At 33.6% G+C, this 27,252-nt stretch overlaps 2 protein-coding genes and 1 pseudogene across 4 annotated transcripts; 2 read left to right on the forward strand and 1 right to left on the reverse strand.

The window, feature by feature from the left end:
* The first annotated feature begins 3,634 nt into the window (after window positions 1-3,634).
* Window positions 3,635-5,128, forward strand: LOC147406639 (scopoletin glucosyltransferase-like). The gene has a single exon (XM_086432555.1). The coding sequence runs from the start codon at window positions 3,635-3,637 to the stop codon at window positions 5,126-5,128; it is 1,494 nt and encodes a 497-aa protein (XP_086288681.1).
* Window positions 5,129-13,901: 8,773 nt separating this feature from the next.
* LOC147406640 (delta-1-pyrroline-5-carboxylate synthase-like) lies at window positions 13,902-16,794 on the forward strand. Of its 2 annotated transcripts, XR_015176529.1 has the most exons (7): window positions 13,902-14,251; window positions 14,788-14,911; window positions 15,109-15,200; window positions 16,030-16,093; window positions 16,183-16,279; window positions 16,395-16,498; window positions 16,671-16,794. XR_015176529.1 is itself a non-coding variant. In XM_086434772.1 (4 exons), exons 1-4 carry the CDS (start codon window positions 15,776-15,778, stop codon window positions 16,761-16,763), a joined length of 612 nt encoding a protein of 203 aa, XP_086290898.1. In that variant the 5' UTR covers window positions 15,230-15,775; the 3' UTR covers window positions 16,764-16,794. The 2 variants fall into 2 exon arrangements, 1 of the variants encoding a protein (XP_086290898.1); XM_086434772.1 differs by lacking the exons at window positions 13,902-14,251; window positions 14,788-14,911; window positions 15,109-15,200 and having other exon boundaries at window positions 15,230-16,093.
* Window positions 16,795-21,504: 4,710 nt separating this feature from the next.
* Window positions 21,505-25,473, reverse strand: LOC147406641 (putative protein phosphatase 2C 1; annotated as a pseudogene). The gene is made up of 5 exons (XR_015176530.1): window positions 24,642-25,473; window positions 24,236-24,557; window positions 24,046-24,163; window positions 23,744-23,967; window positions 21,505-22,873 (listed from the first exon to the last, which is right to left on the reverse strand). The product of XR_015176530.1 is annotated as a putative protein phosphatase 2C 1 (transcript).
* Window positions 25,474-27,252: the final 1,779 nt, after the last annotated feature.

Consider the following 27,252-nt stretch of genomic DNA (forward strand, 5'->3'; position numbering starts at 1 on the left):
GACAGCGTTGATAAGTATATCTATTAATCTATTATAAGTATTATAAGTATATAATAATAAGTGCAAGGAATGGAGAACTAAATAAGTGTAACTATTCACCTTTATACATAAAATATATATATGCCAACCCACTTTATTATTCTTGTTCTTTTGTCCTTATCTTATAATTGAATTCTAATTTCTAATAAAGAACGGGAGTTCCCAGGAGATATAGGAATAGGCAAGATCGAGATTTCTGTTCTATATTTTTTATATTATTCTTTATATTTGAATTATTTAAGAAGGGTAGTTTTGTAATTAAGAAGGGTATTTTTGTAAATTATGAATGTTATTCAATACACATGGGTACATGTAATTGGTGGATCCCAAATTTTTGTGAGCAAAAAATTTTTTTACAACTATCCTCCATCAATGATAGAAATCATTAATTATAAAAGGATAATATATTTAACACCATTATCCCTTCACAACTTATTTACATTTTAGAAATATATAAAAGTATTCGTCATCACAATAATGATTTGAATATAAATTGCTAAATGATGATATATTGTCTAACAATGTTAGATCTAAATTATTTCACACCATAATTATTTTAAAATATAAAAATAGCTTTTTTATTTTTAATGAATTATTAAAATCACGATAGGCTTCTTTGCTTCTCCTTTTTTCACCTTTTTTTTTTCTTATCTAATCACGATTTTGGGCCACATCTAAGCATTGATTTATATATTTAGAAAGAGATGGTGATGGTAGTTAGTTATTGGGATTTCTATTTTTAGTAAAATAATAGATATGGCATGCACAGTGAACAGTCATGAAAAAAAATTGGCTCAAAGAATTCTGGGATCCACCAATCACATATACCCACGTATTGAGCAGCATTCTAATTTATAAAAATACCCTCCTTGATTACAAAACTACCCCGTACTGTTGACGTTTTTGGATTTCTGACATTTAGAAAGTGATGATGACATGCGCAGAGGATAGAACGGTGGAGCATGTGCTCTACGCCCCTATCATCCATTTTTGGATCACCTGATTTTATTTGTTAGTTATTGGGATTTCTATTTTTAGTAAAATGATGAGCCTTGCTAGGGTGACATAGGATTTATTGTGATTCTCACAATTCTAACATGGACATGCATACATAACTGTAGATAATTTTTACTCATATCACGAGAAAATACATCTATGGTTATGTGCACGTTCCACGTCAGATATGTGAGAATTGCAGTAAATACTTTATTTCATTTCAGCATTTTCTTAAAATAATAGATATACCATGAACGGTGGACAATCATTAAAAAAATTTGCTCACAAAAATCTAGGATCCAACAATCACATTTACTGATGTCTTGAATAACATTCCTAATTTACAAAAGTACCCTCTTTAATTACATAGCTATGTGTATGGTTGACATTATATATTAGTACTGACTAGGGGTGCACATTGGATTGGGTAAATTCGAGAACCGAATCAATCGAAGTCTTTTGGATTAAATTGGTTCGGATTGAACATGGTTTGGTTCAGATATGAATTGTATATAAAAAAATCCGATTGATTTGGTTCGGTTCCAGATTAGGGGTATAATAGAACCAAACTAATCCAAAGTATCTATTATATATATATATATATATATATAGGGAAATGTTCAGCACCCTAAGTTTTACCACACACTTTAACAAACGTTTTTTGTCCTACATGGGTTAGAAGTTTTGGAATGAGCTGATTTTTGGTGAGGATGATCTCTATGATTAGAAGATCATCCTCCCCAAAAATCAGCCCATTCCGAAATGTTTAGCCCCATGTTTACACGTTGAAAAATTGTGGACCGTCCATTTTTTGTAAATCAATTTTGATGGGGTTAGAAGTTTTGGAATGAGCTGATTTTTGGTGAGGATGATCTCCTCACCATAGAGATCATCCTCACCAAAAATCAGCTCATTCCGAAACTTCTAACCCATGTAAGACAAAACGCATTTGTTAAAGTGTGTGGTAAAACCTAGGGTGCCGAACGGGACCCATATATATATATATATAGGGGGGCATTCAAGGGCCAACTTTTTAGCAAACTTTTTGGCAAAACATTTTTCAAAACATAGGTTAAAGGTTTTGGAATGGGCTGATTTTTGGTGAGGATGATCTCTACGGTGAAGAGATCATCATCACCAAAAATCAGCCCATTCCAAAACTTCTAACCCCATCAAAAACAGTTTACAAAAAATGGACGGTCCACGATTTTTCAGCTTGTAAACATAGGTTAGAAGTTTTGGAATGGGCTGATTTTTGGTGAGAATGATCTCCTCACCATAGAGATCATCCTCACCAAAAATCAGCCCATTCCAAAACCTCTAACCTATGTTTTGAAAAATGTTTTGCCAAAAAGTTTGCTAAAAAGTTGGCCCTTGAACGCCACCCATATATATATATATATATATATATATATATATATATATATATATATATATATATATATATATATATATATATATATATATATATATATATGTTAGTATGTTAGGAAGAGGTAACTCATTAAAGTCTTCAACTTTATCTCCTCTAGTTTTTTCTAACAAAAACTCATAAAAAATGTATACAAAACTCTCTCTCAACTCTCAAATGGATCAACCCATTTACGGAAAAAAATTTCAAAGAATTTGATTCCTTATTTTTTTACAAGAACCTTTATGCCGTGTTTGTTAGATAAAATATATTATACGAACTTAGACTTGGATTCGTTAATCTACCTTTTATAGATTAGTTTCCTCACTAATCCATCTAAAATACCAATTTTAAAATTGTAATTTTTTTAAAGTCTAAATGAACTTTCTCTAATTTTCAATTTATACAAATTTCAATCAAAATTTGATCATAAAATAATTTTTATTTTAAAAATAGGTATTATTTATGATCTGATACAAAGGGTTCCTCTTTTAAAACAAAAATACTAATTTTTCTATTTTAAAAATATAAGAATCGAGAATCGATCTGAATCAAAATTGATTTAAATTGGTTCGATTTTATAAAGTAATTAGATTGATTTAATTTTAAATTTGTAGAATCGATCATATTTGATTCAATTCCAATTTTGTCAAAATTCAAATCAATCTGAATCATGTGCACCCACTCACTTTTGGCTTATTTACCAACCCACTTTTGGCTTCTTCCCTCTTACTTTTTTGTTTTCTATCACATAAATAGCATTTATTTCTTTCTTTAGTTTTTTTTTTTTTTCTCTCCTCTTCCTCTTAACCACAAAACCAAAGCCTTCTAGATTTCAGGTTATAAATCAGATTTTTAAACAAATTTTTAAAAATAAAATAAAATAATAAAATAAACCCTGATCCAAGGTTTTGGCAATGGACAGCAAGCATATTTGCAAGTTTAAAATAAAAATTTAATGAATATATATTTTTTAATTACTTTTTTTTTTTTTTTTTTAATTTCTAAAAATTCTATGATGTATGCCGCTTGTGGATGCGGTCCTTTCCTTGGTAAGTTACTACCTTACTAAACGAAATTGGTTTTCATTTTCAACTTATAAATTGAGGTGGCCATCCCACACCTTTTACATTCTCTCTCTCTCTCTCTCTCTCTCTCTCTCTCTCTTTCTGTGTGTGTGTGCGCGCCATGGGTGCTTCACTTACAGAGGTCACTAAACTCAACGTATTTTTCCTTCCATTCTTGGCTCCAGGCCATATGATTCCTCTCGTAGACATGTCGAGAATCTTTGCTAGGAGAGGTGTTAACGTTACCTTCATCACCACCCCTTACAACGCAAAACTCTTCCAAAACTCCATAGATCTAGACATCAAATCTGGATACCCAATCTCACTTCACTTACTCAACTTCCCAGCTTCAAAAGCTGGCTTACCCGAAGGTATTGAAAATTTCAACACCACCAAAAGCGCTGAACATTCTGAAAAACTATATTTAGCTTTGAATCTTCTCCAACCCCAGATTGAAAAATTCATCCGAGAAAACAACCCACACTGCATCATCACCGATATGTTCTATCCTTGGACTAATGCCCTAGCTGCAGAACTTGGAATCCCGAGGATCTACTTCAACCCAACTGGGTTTTTCCCTCAATGTGCCATCGATTGCCTCGAACGTATAACAAGTGACAAAGACAAATTCAAATCTCTCCCAGATACAGAACCATTTTTATTACCAGGTTTTCCTCACGAGATCAAGACGACTAAGTCTCAAATCCCTGAACATCTCAAGATTCAAACTCGTTATGGGGATCTCATGAAACACATCCGTGAATCGATTCCTGGTAGTTTTGGTTGTGTGGGAAACAGTTTCTACGAGTTTGAACCAGATTACATCGATCACTTCAAGAAGGTTGTGAATAGTAAAGTATGGGCTTTAGGCCCAGTGTCTCTCTGCAATGGAGATGCTTCTGATAAAGCTAAGAGGAGTGGTGACAGTGAACTTAGTTGTCTGAGTTGGCTCGATTCCAAGAAACCAAACTCGGTTCTTTACGTTTCCTTCGGGAGTATGACAGGATTTGGTAGGGCACAGCTTCATGAGATCGCTTATGGTCTAGAAGCTTCTGGTCATCAATTTATATGGGTTATTAGAAAACCAAATGGAGATGAAGAAGAACAAAGGAGGTGGTTACCAGATGGTTTTGAGGAGAAGATGAAGGAAACTGATCAAGGTTTGATAATAACTAGGTGGGCCCCACAGTTATTGATCTTGGAACATCAAGCAATCGGAGGGTTCAAGATGCAACCTGGATGGAACTCTATACTCGAAAGCGTGTGTGCAGGTGTACCCATGATTACTTGGCCATTCTACGCAGAGCAGATTCACAGTGACAGGCTTTTGACACAAGTGTTGAAGATTGCAGTTCCAGTGGGTGTTAAGAACGAGACGTGGCATGAAATGATACAAACGATAGAAGAAGAGAAGGTTACTGTGACAAAGGAAAAGATAAAGACATCTGTGAATCGGTTGATGGACGGTGGAGATGAAGCGGTGCAGATAAGAAAGAGAGTGATGGAGTTAGGAGAAATTGCTAAGAAGGCTCTGGAAGAAGGCGGATCTTCTTACAACAACATGACTGATGTCATCGAACAGATCAGGTTGTATCATGTGAAGATCAAAAATTGAGACATGAACGAATGTTGGTTAATTCTGGGTTTAGCTATGTTATGCACTACTGTAGTAGTTGAGTTTAATTTTGTTTTGTTTGGTGTTATTAATAAGAGAAATTATAGTGTGCATCGTATCGTCACACTATAAAAAACCGAAAACTATTATGTATCGGTGTGATCCGTACGTTCAAAGAATATCTTCCTTTTTAGAATTTCTTGCGGATTACATATTTATAGTTTTCCTTTGTTAAATAAAATAAATAAATTATCTGTTGCAATTTTATTACAAACACCCCTTTACGTTATTATCTAAACAAATCTTATTTTATGAATCACGTTATCATAACCAATTTAGTAAGATTTCAAATCTTATTAAGAGACATTAGGCTCACATGGACAATTAAATTATCAATTCAAGCACAGTCTTTTAGATTACATGAAAAAACTCAGATTTGACAGAAAATATAAATAAATAAATAAAAATCCTTTTTAGTTTTATAGTAGATGTTGAAAATGGATGTATATCGAACTCCTAAATTTAAATATAAAATTAAATGAAGAAAATTATTTTATTTTTTTAATTTATTTTTAAAGTTGTTAAAATTTTATCTTTTATAATTTTGTACAAATTGATGCAGTTAGAATCCACCACTATATGATATGTTACGAAAGCAAACTCCATTAAACAAGATTTTCTTGGAGTTTGTCAGAATTTCAACGTAGTTTTTATGATAAAATTGTATATGTTGTTATTCATGATTCGATGAATAAATAAAAAAATATTTAATATATAAAAAAATAATTTTTAAGATTTTAAAATATTTAAAATGAATTTTATATGGATATGTTGTTGAATGACATGATTGCATTTCAGACCCTACCAATGAATGGACAGTTTTTCAGATCCCGAGTCTTTGTGGAATTGGCTGAGTTCTGACGGAGTTGGTTCATTCAAAAATCTCGTTCACCGATAAATAAACTTATCACCCAACACCAAGTTGACTCATTCAAATTTTGCCACGATGGATGTATATTTTATGTCAAATCAAACTGTAAGTCTCTTCCCTCTAAAAAAGAAGGTACATATAATTAGATGGTAGTGAGTCAACAAAAAGAAAAGACAGAAAAAGTTTAGTAGCATTAGGGTTGCAACTTGATTCAAGTTGGTTCGATTTAGACTAAAATCAAAATCAAATCGATCAAGGTCAGTTCCATTATATGAGAATCAGGACTGAATCAACCCAAACCAGCTTTAATTTTGTTTGGTTTGGTTTGATTCGATGGGTTGTCAAAAATTTTCTTAAACAAATATTTTTAATAATAAATAATAAATAATAACTGGTTCATGCATAATTTTGGAGTTTGATAATATCATCAAAAACAATATATTTCTTAAAATTTTAATTTATTTTTGTGTTAGATAAAAAAACAACTTCATATATCTTTACATAAATTTTTTTAAAAAAATTATTTATTAAAAAAAATTAAAAGAACTTATCTCTATAATTTCAGGGAAAAACTAACTAATTAATATAGTTAGAAAAACTAACCTCTTTCTCAAAGATGCACAAAAATTGGGGCATTTTAGATCTTGTGCAACTGAGATGTGAACCTTATCGTACACAAACGGCAATCCTATTCGTCCATTCTTCCCACTCTTTGGTCCAAACATCAGATGAGTACAAATGATTCCAAACTTAGTTGGAAAAACCTAAAAACATCAAGATTCGATGAATTAATGATACAATGAAAAGAAATCTTTCCATAAAATATCAACCGTCTGATATCCTTTACCTTCAAAAATAGATTCCTTGAAAATTTTTTGACCGATAATACATCAGCAAAGATTGTACCAGGGTTTAGTTTCTCAATTGGAATAATTCGAAGAACAGCTTCAATGGACAAGATCTAACAACAAACCAACAACACAGCTGGTTGTTCTTCAACTCCAAGAGACGAGAGAAAGAGAGAGACAAAAGGAGAGGATGATTCGTCGACCGCTGGAGTTGAGAGGCAACCAACAGCCCGCAGCCACACCTCTGCTTGTAAGAGAGAGAGAGAGATCCGCCAGCCGTCGGAATTGAAAGGCAACCCGTAGCCCGCAGCTACACCTCTACTTGTAAGAGACACAAGAGAGAGAGAGAGAAGATGATCCGCCCGCAGTCCCGCAGCCTGCAGTTGGTAGTCGCAGCAAGAGACATAAGAGAGAAAGTAGAGGAGGGAAAGAAGAGAGACGCACCGTGTTAGGATTTTCAACAATCTTAATTTTATTTTAAAAGAACATGTTAGTTCGGTTATCGGTTTGATTAATCATAAAATGTAGTAACAATTTTGTCGTTCATCCTCAAAACTTTATTTTCTTCAACATTCAAATCCCAAGAACAAGATAAAGGTTTTTAGGACAGGTGAAAATGGATTTTGATAAGAAATTCATAACCATCATTTTGCATACCTCAAAAAATTTCTGTTTTTGTACAAAATTTTCCTAACTTTATCCAAATTAAACGATTTGAAACTGAAAGCGCCCTCGATCCGCGAGGTGCGCGGATCCGCTTTTGACCTTTGAGGTTTGGGAGTCGCCACCTAGTTATTACGGTCTAGGAACCAGTCAATGACTCATAATAGATAAATCAACTAATCTACTAGAATAGATATGGGTCTAGGGATCATGTTACGGGATTGGAAAGTGTTAGGCACCAACCCCTCCTAGCCAATGCCGGTCTCTACTTATCCCAAATAAGACTATATTGCTAACAAATAACCTAGATAAAAAAATAAAAATAAAAATAAAAAAATTTACCTTCGAAACGCAACAATTCTATTCCCTCAGATCTAATAAAATCACTATTTGTACCGTACTCCTTGCTTGTTCTGTCTTCGGATCTGATTTCTGATCTCTGAGGTGAGGTATCTCTTTCTTAGATCTGGATCTTTCGAATTTTGTTATGGATTTTGGGATGTTTTTGAAGGGCTTCTAGGTGTTTTTCAAGCTAAAATTGAAGTATGGGTGTTAGGTAAGGAGTTGGGGATCCAAAACTAGGGTTTATAGGAAGTTAGGGAGGCTTTTTGACCTACTTCTCCTAGGGTTTATGATTTGATACGAAAATAGGGTGTGAGGACCCCTATTTATAGATCTTTTAAGGGTTGATTTAGATAAAATTAGTGTTTAATTAGAATTCTTTTAGCCAGAGTTGTATTTTAGTTAGAATTATTTTAGGTAGAGTTGTATTTTAATTGGAATTGTTTTAGGTAGAGTTATGTTTTAGTTAGAATTCTATTAAATAGAGTTATTATTTTATTAGAACTTTATTAGGATTTTTACTTTTGGTATTATTTGATTGACTTTAGTCTTAATTGATTGACTTTAATATCTTGACTTTAGTCTTGCTTAATTGACTTTAATTTTGACTTTAGTCTTATTTGATTGACTTTAATACCTTGACTTTAGTCTTGCTTGGTTGACTTTAATTTTTTGGAGAAACCCCCTCTATTATATCTTTAATTCTTTGGACCCCTAAATGGAGGGGTCCTTAAAGAAATATCTTGTGAACCCTCAACAATTTTGCCTGAAAGATCGATTGATCAATTTTTTTAGTTCAAAATTTTAAATTAATTTCATTAATATTTCACTTTAATTATTTAATATTTTATTTATCAATTTTAAAATTTTTAATTATGAAAATTGTGAAATTACCGTTTTGCCCCCAGAGAGGACTTTTCGCGTTTTAAGTCGGTTTTTAATGTTCTAAGATGTTTTAGAAATAATTTTTCATAAGGAATTCAATGAAAATATTGGTTTGTGTTATTTATGAAATTTTGTGTGAAATGGTCGTGGACTTTATGAGGGGCATTTTTGTAATTTTGTCGAATTTTGTGAAAATTGGTGAAATGATTTATTTGGTTTCGATTTACTATTTTATGTGTTTGAATGGATTTTCCTAAACATAACGTAGGCTCTGAGGATATTTTAAGGTTAGGGGTATTTTGGTAATTTGATCATTTTTTAGTGATTTTTATCGTGAAGCTTCTTTTTGTCTGAAAAATGATAATTTCTAAGCTTTTGAGGTCATATTTTCTTAGCGTAGCGGGGTTTCTAAGGTTTTGTCCGTTCGAGATACCTCATCCGGAATTTTGAAACATATCTGGTAACAAAATAAAGCATTGGAATAAACATCCATCATTGGGAATCGTTGCGATCAGGTTGACGAGTTGATTAATCAGGCGGATGCAAAAATGGGGTGTCTACAGAAACACTAGCAAATAATTATTGCATTTGAACACTATTTTTTTTTCTAAATGGATCGCATCTTGACATTATTACACGGGCATCCTCTTTGGAGTTGAGGGAATAGAAAATGAAAGATAAGAAAAAGTTTGAGGGATATTATTAGAAAAGGGTATAAGTGGAAAAACAATAAAATTTTAAGAGTATTCTTTAAAAAATGATGAAAAAGAAAAGACAATAAATTTGGAGGATATTCTTCAAAAGAAAGAGAGGAGAAATGACACTAAAGTTAAATATTATTCTTCTTATTCTTATCAAGATTAAATCTCAACCCCTCTTCATAAGTGGATAAAGGGAGTCTCTTGTTTTGATTTATTGTTATATATACATATATATTTCCTTTCCATTAGAGATACATATATACATATGTACAATGACTATAAGTCTAAGCATAGAAATATGTATACAATCACTAAAAGGAAAAAATGTTGAAGTAACATTTAAACTAACATCAATTCTCACATTGATGACGTGGATGTATGTACGGAGCCATAGATGCTTTTCATCAAGATACGAGTGAAAAGCATTTATGGCTCTGCGTGCATCTCTACATCAGCAATGTGAGAATCAATGTCCATTTTAATTTTTCTCCAGCACGATTCTAAGTAAAAGTATAAGAAACACTACAAAACAAAGGGGTTTTAGAGGCTGTTTTTTGGGCGATTTAGTGAAGCGCCACCTATATATGTACATCAACGGCGGTTTTACATGGAGTGCCTCCAAACAGATTAAATCAGTGACGTTTGGTGAGAAACGCCTCAAACGATCGGAAAATAGTGGCAATTTTTGGTAAAACGCGTCCAAAGGGATGAGTAGTAGAGGCGATTTTTGTGAAATCGCCGACGAAAACCCTAACCCTAACCCTCTTCCTATCTATTGCGACGACGACTCAGATTTCTATTTGGGTCTCTTCTCTTCTCTTCTCCCATATTCTCTTCTATAAGCCCTAACCCCAAACCCTAGTTTTGTTGTCTTCTCCACTCAACGACGACGATGAAGACGGCTTCACCTCATCTCCTCTCTTCTTTTCTCTCTTACTCTATAATTTGCGATTATATGTCTTATCTGACGACAATGATCAAGGAAGTTCATCTCATCAACAAAGCTCATTGCCATCATCATCTTCAAAGAACTTTATACCAGCTCATCTGTTGCACTCTCTAGGTATGAATTTTAGTTTGTTTTTTAAGGTTAAATCTGATGAATGTTTTCAGTATTTTTCTCTTCTTGTTTCTTTCTTTAATTTTTTTTTTGGATAGTTTGTTTGTTTGGTTAAAATCTTTTTGAAGTTCTCTCCATATAGATTTAAATAGAAATGGATGTGGTAATATACCCAAATAAACATGAAAAATGAGGTAATTGCCTGATGAATGATCTATGGTTGAATTTTAGGGTCTTTATACGAGAAGAATTGTTCGACAAAAAGTAGTAAAATACAAACTATCTTCCTTGAGAGCATTTGAAAAAAACAAAAAAAAAAACTAGCTGAAAATGTTTTTTGACAACAACTAAAAATCATACCTTAAATTAAAAATCGTAGATGGCAAAGGAGGAAAATGAAGACTAGCTGAACAATTTGAAAAATAAATAAAAATTAGAAAAACTACTTTAAATTCCCATCTTTAAAAAAAAACATAATAAAATAAAATGAACACAGAACCAACTTGGCTTTTACCCCTCCAGAGTACCTAAGGACAGTTATCGATGAATTGTCTATAATGTCCAATACTGCTTGTTGTTGGTAGTTTTCTGTTTATCTATCTGTCCATGTGAAGTCCATCATTGTCCATCTCACTCTTTGTTTCTCACCACATCAAAATTGGTGGTCACGAGATTGGGTCTATCATAATCCCTTCTAAGAATTAGCACGCAGATAATTAAAGATCACATGGCTTAATTGAAAATTTCTCATTGAAATTTTTTTGGATAAAAGAAAAGCAGAGATTATGAGGTCTATCAAGGTTTCTAGAGGTGCATAGATGGAGGAATGATTTTTATTGTAAAAAAATTTGTAAAATAGATAGCCAAAAAGGCAAAAAAGACAAAACTAGGTTTAATGATAGCAATCTTGCCATTGTTAAAAAACAATCTACCAAGGTCATGCTCTTAATAGAACTTAGGTTCTAACATCATGTTTAAAAAATAATTGTTATTGATAATTTGATGTCATTACAAAACCACATAGTTTGTATAGAACATTACTAAGAACCAAAAAATAGAAGAAAATAGTTCTTAACCCCGAGTGACTTTTATGAACGTTTTAAATATTATTCTTGATCTCTACCACAACCTTCCATATGTCACAACTCACCATTTGTGTTAAGATACTCTTAATATAATTCTATGTACCTTAATTATATGTCATAATATATTGCACCCTACATCCTATTATGTTGATATTTATTGTCCCGTCTCTTAGGAGAAAATAAGGTGTGTTTTAAACTTTTGAAAAATATTTATTTTTATCATCTTGAGAGGAATCTAATTGACATCATGAAGCATAACATTCTGAATGGAACATGAACAAGTTGTAGACACCCTATTTTTGCACTTGCCTGATTAATCAACTCGTCAACCCGATCGCAATGATTCCCAATGATGGATGTGTATTACATTGCTTTATTTTGTTACCAAAAATGTTTCAGAAATCCGGATGAGGTATCTCGAATTGACAAAACATTAGAAATCACGCTACGCTAGGAAAATATGACCCTAGAAACATAGAAATCATCATCTTGCAGACCAGAAAGAAACTTCACGATAAAAATCACTAAAAAATTGATCAAATTACCAAAATACCCCTAATCTCAAAATAACCCTAGAGCCTACGTTACGCTTAGGAAAACTCTCTCGAACACATAAAATAACAAATCGGAACCAAATAAATCATTTTACCAATTTTAACAGAATTTGACAAAATTACGAAAATGCCCCTCATAAAGTTCATGACCATTTCACACAAAAAATTTCATAAATAACACAAACTAATATTTCCATTGAATTCCTTACGAAAAATCGATTCTAAAACATCCTAGAACATTAAAAACCGACTTAAAATGTGAAAAATCCTCTCCGGGGGCAAAACGGTAATTTCATAATTTTCATAATTAAAAAATTCGAAATTAATAAATAAAACATTAAATAATTAAAGTGAAACATTAATGAAATTAATTTAAAATTTTGAACCGAAGAAATCGATCAATCGGGCTTTCAAGTAAAATTGTTGAGGGTTCGTGAGATATTTCTTTAAGGACCCCTCCATTTGGGGGTCCAGAGAATTAAAGAAATAATAGAGGGGGTTCTCCAAAAATTAAAAGTAAATCAAGCAAGACTGAAGTCAAGGTATTAAAGTCAATCAAGTGAGACTGAAGTCAAAATTAAAGTCAATTAAGCAAGACTGAAGTCAAGATATTAAAAGTCAATCAATTAAGACTAAAGTCAAAACATTAAAAGTCAATCAAATAAGACCAAAAGTCATAATAGAGTTCTAATTAAATAATAACTCAATCAAATAGAGTTCTAGCTTAAAAACAATTCTACCTAAAACAATTCTAATTAAAACACAATTCTACCTAAAACAAGTCTAACTAAAACACAACTCTAATTAAAAGAACTCCAATTAAACACTAACTCTATCCAAATCAACCCCTAAAAACATCTATAAATAGAGGTCCCCACATCCTATTTTCGTATCAAATCAAAAACCCTAAAAGAAGTAGGTCTAGAAGCTCTCCTAGGCCCCCATAAACCCTAGTTTTGGAGCCCCAACTCCTTACCTAACATCTCTCCTTCGATTTTAGTCTAGAAAACACCTAAAATCCCTCCAAAAACACCCTAAAATCCGCAACAAACTTGAAGAGTTCAGATCCAAAAACAAGGAGATACATTGATCTAGGAGATCCGAAGTCAAATCTAGAGACAGAACGAAGCAAGGGAGTACAGTACAAGGAGCTCTTTTTGTCAGATCTGAAGGAACAAAATCCTTGCTATCGGAAATGTATGTAATTTTTTTTATTTTTATCTAGGTTTTTACCAATGTGATATATTTGGGAAGTTAGTAGAGACCGGCTTTGGCCGGGCGGGGTTGGTGTCTAACACCTTCCAATCCCGTAACATGATCCCTGAATTCAGATTTTTTGTGGTAGATTAGTTCTTTTTATCCATGTTAGAGTCAGTTTGGTTCCTAGACCACAATAACTAGGTGGCGACTCCCAAACCTCAAGGGTCAAAAGCGGATCCACGCACCCCGCGAATCGAGGACGCTTTCACAAGTATGTGGGAGAACGCCACAGACTTGTAAAATATAAAACTAATGAGTTAAACTAAGTCACCATAATTGAGCCATATTGGGCAATGAAACCTTGTTCTAATTTGACATCTGGGCTTGTATTTTTAGCATAATATTGTTTTTGATACAGCCACACCATGTGATTCTATGAGGTTCATGCCCATCAATAAGAATGGCTCAACTACCATATCACCTCTAGAGCATGCCAAGCTCTCCCCACCCAAACCATAATTTTTGTGGATTGAATGAGCTCAACCATCCAATCTAGTCGTACTTATGGATGGTTCCATGATTAATGGAAGAAAGACCAAAATTTGGGCTGATTGGATCCACTATTGTAGATTAAACTCATTTAATTGACCTTTTAGGAGGTTTCAGAACCTACAGCTGAAGCTCTTGTAAATCTTTCACAAAATTCAGAACTATCAGCAAAGATGGTCACCTTTGGAATAATTAAAACAGCCATGGAGATGCTATATAAGAAGGACTCTAGCATTACCCGGTTGTTGGTTATGCTCCTAGTTAATCTAACACAATTGGATGCAGGCATCACTTCCCTACTTCAGGTATTGCCTTTGATTATACTGCTACTGTTTATGTTTTTCTTTATGTTAAAAGTACATTTAATTAAATTACGTAAGTTTTGTTGTTTAGAAACAACTTTATATAAGAGAAGCTTGGGACTGAGTATGCTTTTGTTCTATCATTAGTAGGGTTGTTCTCATTTTGATTAGGAATAGTTTGGATTGTGATTTTTCATTCTATAGAATGGAGATGAGAAGATGCAAGGATTGTATGTTATAAAGCTTGTGAGATCATTTTGGGATTGAGTATGCTTTTGTTCTATCATTAGTAGGGTTGTTCCTTGTCCCTAGTGGACTTTGTCATACTATATTGGTATGATATGATAGCACAAAAGCTATTATCGTGGATTTGATAAAGCAAGCCAGCCAAGCTAGTCATAGAAAGCAAGGGTGGTTGAATGGGATCAGACTATATATGATTCATTTTCCCTTGTTTCATTCAAACAATATTCTTCCTACATTTAATGCGTCCATTGTGATTTCTCTTGATCTCTGGTGAGTTATGCTCGGATTTATAGTGAGCAGGACACATCGAAAATGCCACTTGAGCTTGGAAGTGCATTCTCAATCGAACGGGAAGCTGTAGATGATCCAGAAATTCGTGTCCAAGTGTTAGAAGCTATTTACTTGATTTCATTGCAGGTCAAATTAGTAGCATCAACACTAATCGTAATTGTTATTTTACACTTAGATGTAATATGTTGTTAAGACTGGAATATCAAATCATCCATCTTTAAAATTTTCTCAAATTTATGATTATGCATTTTTCTACTTCTCTTATTTACTATGATGACACTTGTATGTTTTCTTCTTTGCCCATATGGTCTGCTCTTGCCCAGGTCATTTGATGGAAAAGATAGAAGCTGAAAATTTGCTATACAGAGCATTTAGAGTTTTTCTGTTCAACCCCAAATACGAGTTGCTTCTTTAGGTATGTTAGTACTTACATCAATTTCTCTTTGGAATGTTTTGATACTTGGAAATGAGGTTGTGTTACACTTAATCATCCAATTAGTGAATAGGAAAATGAGGTTGTGTTAAACTTTTTGAAGGTCCAAGACCCTGATAATTCCTCTCAAACCATTTATGAGTCATGGATTGGTTCGAGTGATTTCCCCATAGTAAGTAGTATTTAAAAGTGCGACTACATTTGAGTGATTTAAGTAAAATTGTAATTCACTCATAGTTACAAAAAATGGCCTTTTCCCCCTGAAAAAGTTGGGTTTAAAATAAGTTTTTTGTCTCTTGCAATTAAAATGAGCTTTTAGGATTTAGTGATTCATTAATGTAGTTTAGTGTGGATTTACTAAGACTGTCTTGATATTATGGTTGTTAATTTTTCAATTGTGTGTTATTTTGTTCGAAAGATAGTTGATTATAATTTTTGATTAAATGAAAGATTGTCATTAGTTCATAGAAAAATCATTGTGGTCTAGACCTTCACACTTATTTTGATTAAATGTTTAGTTGATTCAACGTATGTTGCATGTAAAAGAAAGATAAACCATGTATGTCTATTGGAAGCTAACTGAGAATGGTTGTGTGAAGTATATTTATGTTAGGAGGCTACTCTTTCTTCAGTTATTGCTAGTTCTGTATCTTTGTTCTTATGGTGTTGGTCACATCATGTTTCCATTCTATCGGTCTGCATTGCATAAATCTTTGGATCACCTTGATCATAAATCTAAAGTAAAACTAGTAATTAATTGTGCTCCTATCCATGTTTCGATAAATTCTAAATCTACTAGATTGTTTATTAGAACAATTGGTGAAAAGCTTATTGGACTAGTGACTTCAAGAGATGAGATTCCTGATCTGCTTAAGGTGGGTAATGTCATCAAGGAATTCAGGAATGTGTGCTTGGAATTATTCATAACACATTGATGTTTAACTCAATATATGCTTTGCCCCAGCTTGATGATGTGATAGATCTTGTGATACCAAGAGGCAGTAACAAACTTGTTTCGCAAATCAAGGAATCAACAAAAATTCCCGTTCTTGGTCATGCTGGTAAGCTAAAATATGTTAGGAATTCTATTTATCATTATGTTGTCCGCACAAGCTTCGATTTTGTTATATGATACATTTTTTAAGAAAGTTATAATTTGCAATGTTTACTGTGTAGATGGTATTTGCCATGTTTATGTTGATAAGTCAGCTAACATTGATATGGCCAAACGCATTGTTTTGGATGCAAAGATAGACTATCCTGCCACCTGCAATGCAATGGTAATTCATTTATACATTCTTTTTACTTTTATGTTAGATGATATATTGATGAACAGGATTTTACATATTGCAAATCTGGCTTTTTATTTATGACTAATATATGCTATTAGTAATTACTCTCCACTTTTTGTGAGATAATAACACTCGGTGTTGTTCACCTTGGTATTGTCAGGAAACACTTCTTGTACACAAAGATTTGGTGAAGATTGGCGGGCTTAATGAGCCCATTGTTGGTCTCCGCAGTGAAGGTATGGCTTCTGTATAAGCATGTTCACAATCCTCTATGTTTTAATTAGTTGGATATATTATTAACTTATTTATACATTAAAATAAATTAAAGCCTTGCTAATTGTCTCCGTCTTTCTGCATGTTTCTGTTCTCTGCATTTATACATTTGAGTTTTGAAAGCCTTGTATGTCCCTTCAAAATTCTAATTTAATTTTTTTCATTACTTGTTTGTGAAGGATTGTTTGACACCAATCATATAAACTATTGGTTCAATAATTGCATCCCCTATTTGATCTTATTAAGGTTGAGACCATTGGCTCTTTCTTACTTTGAAGAAAAATTAGTTTAGAGTCTTCCATACTTATTCAGGTTGATATCATTAGCTTTTTCTCATTTTGAAGAAGATTTTGTTGAGTCCTACATAATTTTGTAAATGGTATAAACTGCTATTAAATGTCCAATAGGTACACAGCCTATCAATATAGATCTACTGACATGTCATCTTTTGGATGGACCATAGCATTTGAGTCACCATTTGGAGGTTTCTAATTGTTTGACAGAAGAACCATCTAGAATCAAGTGGTATCATCCCATTAACGTGATGTTGGTCCTTAGAACAGTGGTTTTTCAATTAGATGCTTTTGATTTAACAATTTATGTAATGCTATGGTGCTTTGTGGAACCATTCAAGTTTTTAAACCTATCTTTATGATTTACACAGTCAATGAAAATAATTTTACATCTCTAGCATTCAAGTCTTAAGTGGTTATGGTTTTGCAATTGACTAAGAACCACCTTATTTTAATTAATTTAGACTTCTAGGTGAACATTCAAACTTGGATAAATGTAATCTTCTGTAATCTTTCTAGGATACAAAGATCCATTATTGTTGTGTATTTAGTTTATCGTTTTAATTATAAAGTTTTTCCAAAAGTTGGTTGAACTCCTTTCACCACCTACTCTTCAAGAAACAACATAATTCAATTATTCTTTTATTTGTCGGTATTTATTATTTTGCACAATTTTCCCCTTTCTAGGTACCCAATTCCACCCTTCAATTTTTCTATTGAAGGAGTAACATCAATATCGGTTGATGTACATAAGTATGGGTTGGCTCCAAAGGGAACTAGTATAGTTCTATATAAGAATCACACCATTAGAAAGGTAGTGTTGTCTATCAATCAATGTTTGAATTACTTATTTTGTTTATAATTCATAGAGTTGCCTCTTATTTTATAGTGAAAATATTCGTGAATACGTACTTTGTTTTTGGATTTCGTAGATGTATGTTTGGTACATTGTATTTTATGTAGCATAGACCTCCACACAACACATTTACAGGTTGTGGCATCTTTTTATAAACATGTGATAAGTGAAATGTGGGGTGCCAATAGCAGCTCTTTTTCTTTATATAATTGCAGGTTTTATTTTGGAATGAATATTTTATTAATTTTTTTTTACAACATTAGAGGCGATTTTGAACTGCCTCTAATGTTGTTTTTTTTTAAAAACTAATTTGTTATTAGGGGCGATTTTCAAATTGCCTCTAAAATATAAAAATCGCCCTTAAATAACAATATTTAGAGGCGGTTTTAAAACTGCCCTTAAATTATTATTATTAAAGGCGGCTTTCAAATAGCCTCTAAAATATAAGAACCGCCCTTAAATCATATTCTTTAGAGGCGGTTTTTAAACCGCCATTAAATTATTATTATTAGAGGCGATTTTAAAACAGCCTCTAAAAATATAAAAAACACCCTTAAATCATTATTTAGATGCGGTTTTAAAATCGCCCTTAGTCAACCACTAAAAAGAATCAGCGACGCTACTATAGTGAGCGGTTTGACTAAACCGCCCTTAAATATATTGGAGGCAGTTTAGTCGAAATTGGAGGCAGTTTAAAACCGCCTCTAAATACCTCATATTTGTAGTGAAACATATCTCTCTCTCTCTTCAAAAGAACTAGACTCCAATCTTTTTACAATAATAATTTTCAGTCTTTATATGACATATTACATAAAATGAGATAATTGAATGATGGCGAACATCTACTGCCATTGTTGCTTGGTAGAAGTCATTTCCCTATCTTTCTAGTCCACATCAAATCAAAACTTTCAAAAGAGAGAATTGCACATGCCAAAACTAGTTGTATATTCACACTTCTGTATGAAAATAATTTGGAAAGTCAGGTAGAGGTCCATTTCATTTAGTTCATAGAGCTTTGAGTGCATTACGATTAATTCCGATAAAGGGTGACTGCTCACAAAGGAATGCGGAAGGACATGTTCAATGTGCAGGATATTAGGAGAGGTTCACGATAAGGATTTGTGATTGTTCCATAATTAGTGCCAGAAATCAAGGGAGAGGATGCCATCCTAGTAAAACCAGTAGAAAGATCAGAGGGATAAACATGATATGTCTTTGGAAAATGCTGGAGTGACATTGAAATTGACAACGTTTCACACATTGCTGACATATTGAATCATATATGCTTTTTCATGGAGATAAAAGTGAGAAGGATCTATGGTTCTGTGCACACCAATGCAATGCAATGTGTGAAACAATGTTAATTTCAATGTCACTCCAGCACGACTCTCTGTCTTATCATGGGAATGGAAGGAATCAGTTTATAAAATCCTAACTTTTGGTTGTTAAATGTGATTATCCATGTGCCACACCAAAATAAATAAAAAAATTCTATGATATTGAAGTCTCTTTGACTAAGTACCACATCGATGTCATTAGGAGAATGCATAAAGAGAAGGAATGTGGCAATAGATCTTGAGGTAATGGTGATCTAAAAGAGCCGCCATAGCTTACTAAACATGCACACCCATACTACAATGTAGAAAATTTAAATTCTTAATTTAAAATTTTTGCATTAACATTTTTTTTTTCAAACTGATAATATAATGTGATAAAAGTTTACATTAGCTAGGCGGAAAAAGCCCACTTATAGAAACAGAGGATGCCATTATTTTATGGTTGAAAGAACAATAAGTGTTCATAGGCGATCTCACTACTGCCTAAGATAAGATTTTTTTTTTTTTTTTTTGTCAAAAATAATTATAAATTCATGGATTTAATTGCAATTATTGCAAACTTTAAAAAAAGTATCTCTATGTCCATTTGGTGTAGGGGTGTCAATGGGTACCCATTTACCTGAAGGAAACCGAACCTGAACCAAAAGAGAAAATCCCAATTCCAAGTCTCTCTCTCTTTTCCTTAGTCGTCATCTTTGCTCTGATTTTTTTTTTTTTCCACATACAACCAAACAACAGTGGAATTGATTTTTCCACGTATTCCATTTTCAAGGAGACCATTTTCCCAAAGAATTCAGAATTCCACTTGAAACAAAATTCCCAGCAATCGAAGATCCTGAGAATCAATTTCCCGAAAGATGATCGAACATAAATAAATAAATAAATAAATTATTACTTAAAAAACTAATTGAAGGCTTTGAGCCCAATAGGCAGCAATGATATCACTCATCGGAGATGAGAAAAGATCTTGGAGTTTTGATCAGATGATTTCAAATCGTACACTCATTGCCTTGTCTCTCTCCTTATAAGCTCCTGTGCCTTTCTACTCATTGCCAATTGGTTGAGTTGGACCCTCAAATTTATCATGGTATCAAAGCGGGTCTTTCTCTCCTCCATGCCGCCTGGTTAGTTCATATCTCCATGTTTTTTGGCCCAATCTAGCCCACACATATGGGGATCGGACAATCATTTCCTTGTATCTCTCCTTATAAGCTCTTGAGTCTCTCCACTCATTGCCAATTGATATTGAGTTGGACCCCCAAAATTATATCAATTGGTAATGAGTGAAAGGCCCAAGAACTTATAAGGATATAGACAAGGCAATGAGTGTCCGATGTGGGATTAAACTCAACACGCTCCGCACATGTGGGCCAGACTGGGCCAAAGCACGTGGAGATATGAACTGGGTGACATGAAGGAAAGAAAGGCCTGCTCTAAAACCATATTAATCTCTGGTGATGATTCTATTAAATAGATGATGGTTACATAGATCCAGCTAACATAACTGCATAGCCATTGTAACTATAACACCATTACGATTTGGTGTATCTTAAATCACTTTAATAATCTACTAAATAACTACTCCTTTAATAGGAATGTCCCTTAGAAGGGAATCAGGACCAACCTTGGTAGCTCCCTTTGCTTCCACTAGCAATTTGACATCCAACCACTACAGTAAAATAGGGCTATAGAGACGGTCGCGACCGTCGCTATAGATACAAAATACCGTCACTAAAGCATCTAACAACAGCCAAGAGGGCCGTCAGTACTCGTCGCTAATAATCCCATCGCTAAATGTTATCTTGGCGGTAGATGCAGGACTTATAGCGACAGCCGCTATTGGGTAGTCATTTTTTTAAAAAAATTATCCTTCAGCTACGGTTTTGGCTTGGCCGTCGCTATAGAAGCTTTTGAAAAAAAAAATTTATTTTTATACCAGCCCCCTCATGTATTGCTGAATATTGGAGATACCCCTATGTTTTGAAATAGATGAGCTCGACCCCAACTATCAATATGAAAAAATCCAAATAACCTCTCTACTAGAGCTCATTGGGTTACTATTGCAGACTAATATAAATTCTCACATAATTCAAGTCACACACATTATAAGATGGTCACCGGAATCCAACTCACGCGCACACACATACACTCCAACTCACACATACAAACACGCGCAAACATACACACACGGGCGCACACATACACTCCAACTCACACACACACACACACACACACACACACACACAAGTGCACACACATGCGCACAAACACACAAACACGAGCGCACACACACACATAAAATATTGTTCTTTTCTGTAGAAACACTTATTTATCAATAAATCCCTAAAAAATAGTGAAAAAAAGAGAGAGATACATACAGTTAAAGATGAAGAAGATACATGAAACTTTCAAATATTAATAAATTTAGCTCAAATGAAGTCCAGAAAGTCTCACAGACGCTTATGAGATACAAACAAGAAAAAATTGAAAGAATTTGAGAAGTTGTTACCCGGAATCAGTAGAGTACTCATAGAGCTTTCCTTTACTTGAAAAGGCAATCAAAGAAACATCAGCATCGCAAAGAACTGAGGTCTCATGAGCTTTCTTCATTAATCCTGACTTTCGTTTCGAAAACGTAACTTGTCGATTGATCTTGTTTTCGATCCGCTTCAACTAAACCTTACCTCTCCCCATTCTTTCTCTCTCTTACTCTTCTTCTTCTTCTTCTTCTTTTCTAGAAATCTCACACAGAGAGATTAAAAAAACAAGGAAAAAATCAAAGTGAAGGAAGAAAGTTTGCAATGTTTAATAGCATATACCTTAACAGTTTTTGCCATCAAACACCTCAATCAGTTAAGCAAGTTTGCAATGTTTAATAGCATGATCATCAAGGTGGGAAAGCAAGGTTATGGCACCACAACGAAGGTAGAAATGGGATTTGTATAAATACAAACCGGGCCATCCTCATATTTTCAGATTCTACAAATGGGTATCCTAATTCTTCTAGTATGAATTATACATCAGAATCATCAAACTAGGAAAAAATAACTTCATATCAAATTTCACAAACCATGAAATTGACCTAAAACAAAAATCCTCTACACAATTATATTCAAAATCAAAGATAATCTAACTAAGAAATTAAAACCAACATGACAAAATTTTCATTATTATCCAAAATCAAAGACAATCCAACTAAGAAATTGAAATTAACATGACAAAATTTTAATTGTTATCAAAAATCAAAGATAATCCAACCAAGAAATTGGCTTAAATAAGAAAAATATTTCATTGTGGGTTCAACAATAAAATTAAAGAGAGAATCCCCAAATCAATAGTCCCAAATCCAAAAAAACGTAATTTCTCTTACCATATTGTTCAACCATGTTTAACAATACTTTCTGAATCAAAGCATGCTCTACAAACAAAATCTCCAAAAAAGAATCAATATGAAAATTAAGTTGTCACATTCTCATTTAACCCAAAAGAGATTGAAACATATGCTTACCTCAAGGGTCTACCATCCAACAAATAACCATATGCCAAGTGAATATACCAAACTGTTTTCTCCTCTTTCAAGTAACATATCTGTAATGAGTTTTATCTGGCGGTGTACCAGATAGAGAACCACATCAAAATAACTACTACTGAAATGTTAGATTTTTTTTTTTTAATTGAAATATATTCCTGATTTTTGTCCTCAATGAAGCAATGTTAATCAAACAAAAAGAATGAGAAATAAAATCTACGGTCATCTTAAAAAATAATTCATTCTGTAATGCACATATGATTCTAAGTAAGACTGATTGATTAAGAGCTAGGGAGATCAGAGCTTTGGGAGGATTACAAGGGTTTTTTTTTTTTTTTTTTTGATAAATTCAGGATAGCTGCAAAAGGTTGGAACAGGAGGTTTGCCCAAGGTGGAGAAGTTAACCAAGCAATGGCTGTTAATGTATGAACAGTGGCATATACATTGGACGATTACCGTGATGAAAAGGTGCAGTCCCTGAAAATAGTTCCAATTTGTCAAGATCAAGAATATTGTTGGGGCTGTGAATGCTAAACAAATGGAAGAATTCACTTTTAAGTTCTTCTAAAGAAGATATAATCTCTGAGGCTAGTTTTAAGCAAGATTGGATACTTGATAGCGATGCTACACATCATTATTTTCTGAGAAACAAAGTGGAAGGGCTAGAATTTTAATATGAATCCTAAGTTACTTCAACTTAAGTCAATAGCTATTCACAGAAGCTGGTGGAGCAAGTTACCACAAGGTGATTCATAAGTGATGGTATATTTCAAGAAATCTATGCTTGGTTTCTAGAAAACAAATCAAAAGTCTACAGTTTCTAATCAGCATCAAATGACAATTATATACAAGCAAAGGTGCTTCTTATTTTTTTTTTAATTTCTCTGTCAGTGAATTTAAGTGCAGCAAATAAGATACTTATTGATATGAAGATACCGCACTTACCTTGTCAGAAGCAAGAACAATAAATTGATCCCTCTCCGTGTGAACCTGGTGAGAGAACTCGGGTATAGATATCACTCCATAATCCTTCAAACAGAAATCCCCAAATGCCCTAGCCATTGCTAACCCAGGGGCACCATCAAATGGCAACCAAACCCTAGGAACTTCGGGTACATCTTGGAGTGCAAAGACCCTTCCTTTACACCTTTTAATCCGTTCAGCTTCCCCTATAACAGATCATGATTAAAGGAGTAAGTTTCAATAACACACACATCACTATGAAAGTAGCTAATATCAAGACATACTTGGCAAGTCGGGCTTCAGATCAACTGTTAACTGTATTGCGACCATGGAATCAGTGGCATCTTTAGATCCCAAAATCGCCTGAGAATCCCCAATGTTTCTCATGAAAAGATTAAGCCCCTTAAAATCAGATAAAAACAGAGAATTAATAATTGGAACAAAAAGAAATAATAACAGATTCTGGAGACGCACCTGTTTCACTATAGTTACAGCAGTGCTGCCACTGCAGAAGCAGTCCAAGGTAGGATGAGACTTCAGATCCTTGTCCATGGCCTTGAATGACTTAAGAAATGCTTCTCTCCACAAAGACTCTGTTTGATCCTCAATCGAATCAGCCTTCTCAGAATCTCCTATATCAGTAACCACTCGATCCATTTCCCCCTGATTCGTAAGATTGCATGAATGAGAGCAACTTAAATGGCAGAGAATCCCTAACTTTCCGAGCAACGAGATGGCCATACGGACCATGCCCATCAAAGACACCACAAAATATCGCATCTTCCGAGTCAAAATCCTACATGAAACAGATAATTTTTACACAAATTAACATCCATGAATGGGTAAAAGGACCTGATAGGATGAACAGAACTGAACTTACTTCCCAGACAACCATAGCATCCTGGTTTATGCCTTTGCGTCCTTGTTGAGTGAAAATGCACGAAGTTCTGCTCTTCCCATTTGTGAAAATTAGGTTCGGTATATAAGGTAAGTATTGCAAGGAAGTGACTTGTTCCGAGTATGATCTCTTCTTTCTTCCACTCCTCCGTGATCCCAAATCAAAACTACTGCTACAACAACCCCCCATCTGCTTAGTCCCTAAGTGAAGGCATAAACTTCAATAGATCTCACTCAAAATCCCGAATTTTCTGAATAGTCAACCAGCCCAAAGTTATCCAAATTTTGGAAATTCTCACACATGAAACTAGTCTACTTCCAATATCGGTATTGGAAGCAAATTTCGAACAGTTCAATGTTGTACAGATTCCTGAGATTCTCTCACATGCAACTAGTGTACTTCCAGCATTGATATGTGGGACAAGCACCTTCCAAATTCATTTGTTTTTGTGATGCAAAGAACTGAAAATTCAAAAACCAACTTATATGAAAAAGTTGAGATGGATGAGTGGTTAAACCAGTGAAAAATTAGAATAAAACCTAATAGAATCAGTTAAGATTGGTCTGATCATATGCAAAGAAGACTAATAATAACATCAATGAGAAGCCCTTTGGTGCAAGAAATTCTCTAAAGGATGGCTGAGAATGATGTGGATGGTGATAGTAAGAAAATTTATGAACACACATGCCTTACAATCAGAAACTTATTCGAAAGATGTGAAAAATAAATTTTCAACTCTTAAATTACTTCAAGAACTTAGAAAATTCTAACACTAAAAAGCAAAACAGACATAAATAAGTTTAAGTAGAATTGAAATCAAAAGCATCAGAAATAAGAGATATTAGAATTATAATGTTTTACATTGGTCTACAAGCTAGAAAGGTGAATCTTCTATTTCGAGAAATGACAATGAACTATCAAATTCAAGTAAATAGATTTATCATAAACAAAAAATAATAAAAAGCAACTGCACATTGCATTTCGGGAAAGAAAAAAAAATTTAACCATAAACTCACCTGAAATCTGATTTTGTCCCAAAAGCGATTGAAATCTGATCTGAAGTACAATCAATAAAATCTTTAAAAACCTGTATTTCGGTGCTGAAGCTCAACTGAGTTGATCCCCTCTCGATGTTAAAAACCTAGAAAATGAAATCAAGAGTTTAGGGTTCAATTGCTACACCGTAATCAAAAATACCACTTTCTATGATTAAAATCTTAGCTATAAAAATGAGAAATTAGGGTTTTGGTTTGAAACTGAATCAAAAATTAAATTAAAAGTATAGAAATTGGGATTTTGGTTTGCAATCGAACCAAAATTTGAATCAACACTATAGAAATTTTGATTGTACGGAGAGAGAGAGAGCTCAACCTATAGAGATCAGCGAGGAGTTTGAGATGAGAGAGAGATCGAGAGATCAGCATCGATGTCGAGTCTGAGATGAGAGAGAGATCGAGAGATCAGCGTCGATGTCGAGTTTGAGGATGAGAGTCGAAGACATCAGCGTCAATTTTTCAGGGTGAGAGTGAGACAGAGAGATCAGTGATGTCGAGGGTGAGAGACAGTGTTTTCGTCTAAGATGAGAGTGAGTGGGTGGGTTGGCTTTTAGATGACTCTACAACGACGGTCAAAATATGACCGTAACTAAGAGTCGTCCCTATAGCTAATTTTTCCTGTAGTGAACTTGGGGGGAAGTTAAAGTTCCCAAAAGCATAAGTTGGGAACTAACTGATTGGAAGCAAATACAACGTTAGTACCACCCTTAGAGACAGAGATATCAGCACTTGGAATTGATAATCACCATAGCTGTGCAATACTCAAATCCAAAAGACAAAATGGTGCTTACAATATATTAACAAGCTCCAAAATCAACATAATAACCATTACAACAACAAAAAAATGGCTATTAGGAACTGTTTTAAGCAGTTCTTAAGCTAGTGTAAAAACGATTCCTAAACCATTTCTTGTGTAGGCGTCCCAAAGGAATTAAAACTGTTGAAAGCCGTTTCAAATTATGCTAAGGATGAAACAGCCTTAATCCCTCTCTGAGAGAGTCATAAAAACAAACGTGATACGACTTGGGAACGATATTAACCATTTCAGATTTCAAAATAATGGGAAAAAAAAAATTTAATAGAATGTGAAATTGATAAAACAATCAGTGCTATCAACTAAGATTTTATGCTGGATATCCCATCTTGTAAAGCAAATACATTTATAATTAATCCAAATGATGTTAAAACGTATTTTGTTAAATTTAGTTAAAAGAAAAAACCCTTTACATGCTCTTACTAGTTTAAAAGATAACAAATCATTAGAATTTTTTTTGTTAAGATAAAAATTTCTAAGCTTCCATTACTACTTTGTTGCACATTCATCTTCTGGATATTCATCTCCATGCTCTTATTAGGAAGTCATATCAAGTATGGAAGGTCTCTCCAATCTACCTCCATCATTGGATCAACTACTAACACATCAAAGATTCATCTCTTGACAGCATGATCTCAAACTCATCCAATGACCTGCAAATTTACTTCACTATTTCAGTTTTGTTGAGATTTGGCTTTTCTATATTTTTTAGTAGACCACAATG

This window comes from Akebia trifoliata, chromosome 3 (assembly GCF_017979445.1).
Source record: "Akebia trifoliata isolate Shusen 1 chromosome 3, ASM1797944v1, whole genome shotgun sequence".
NCBI classification, from domain to species: Eukaryota; Viridiplantae; Streptophyta; class Magnoliopsida; order Ranunculales; family Lardizabalaceae; genus Akebia; species Akebia trifoliata.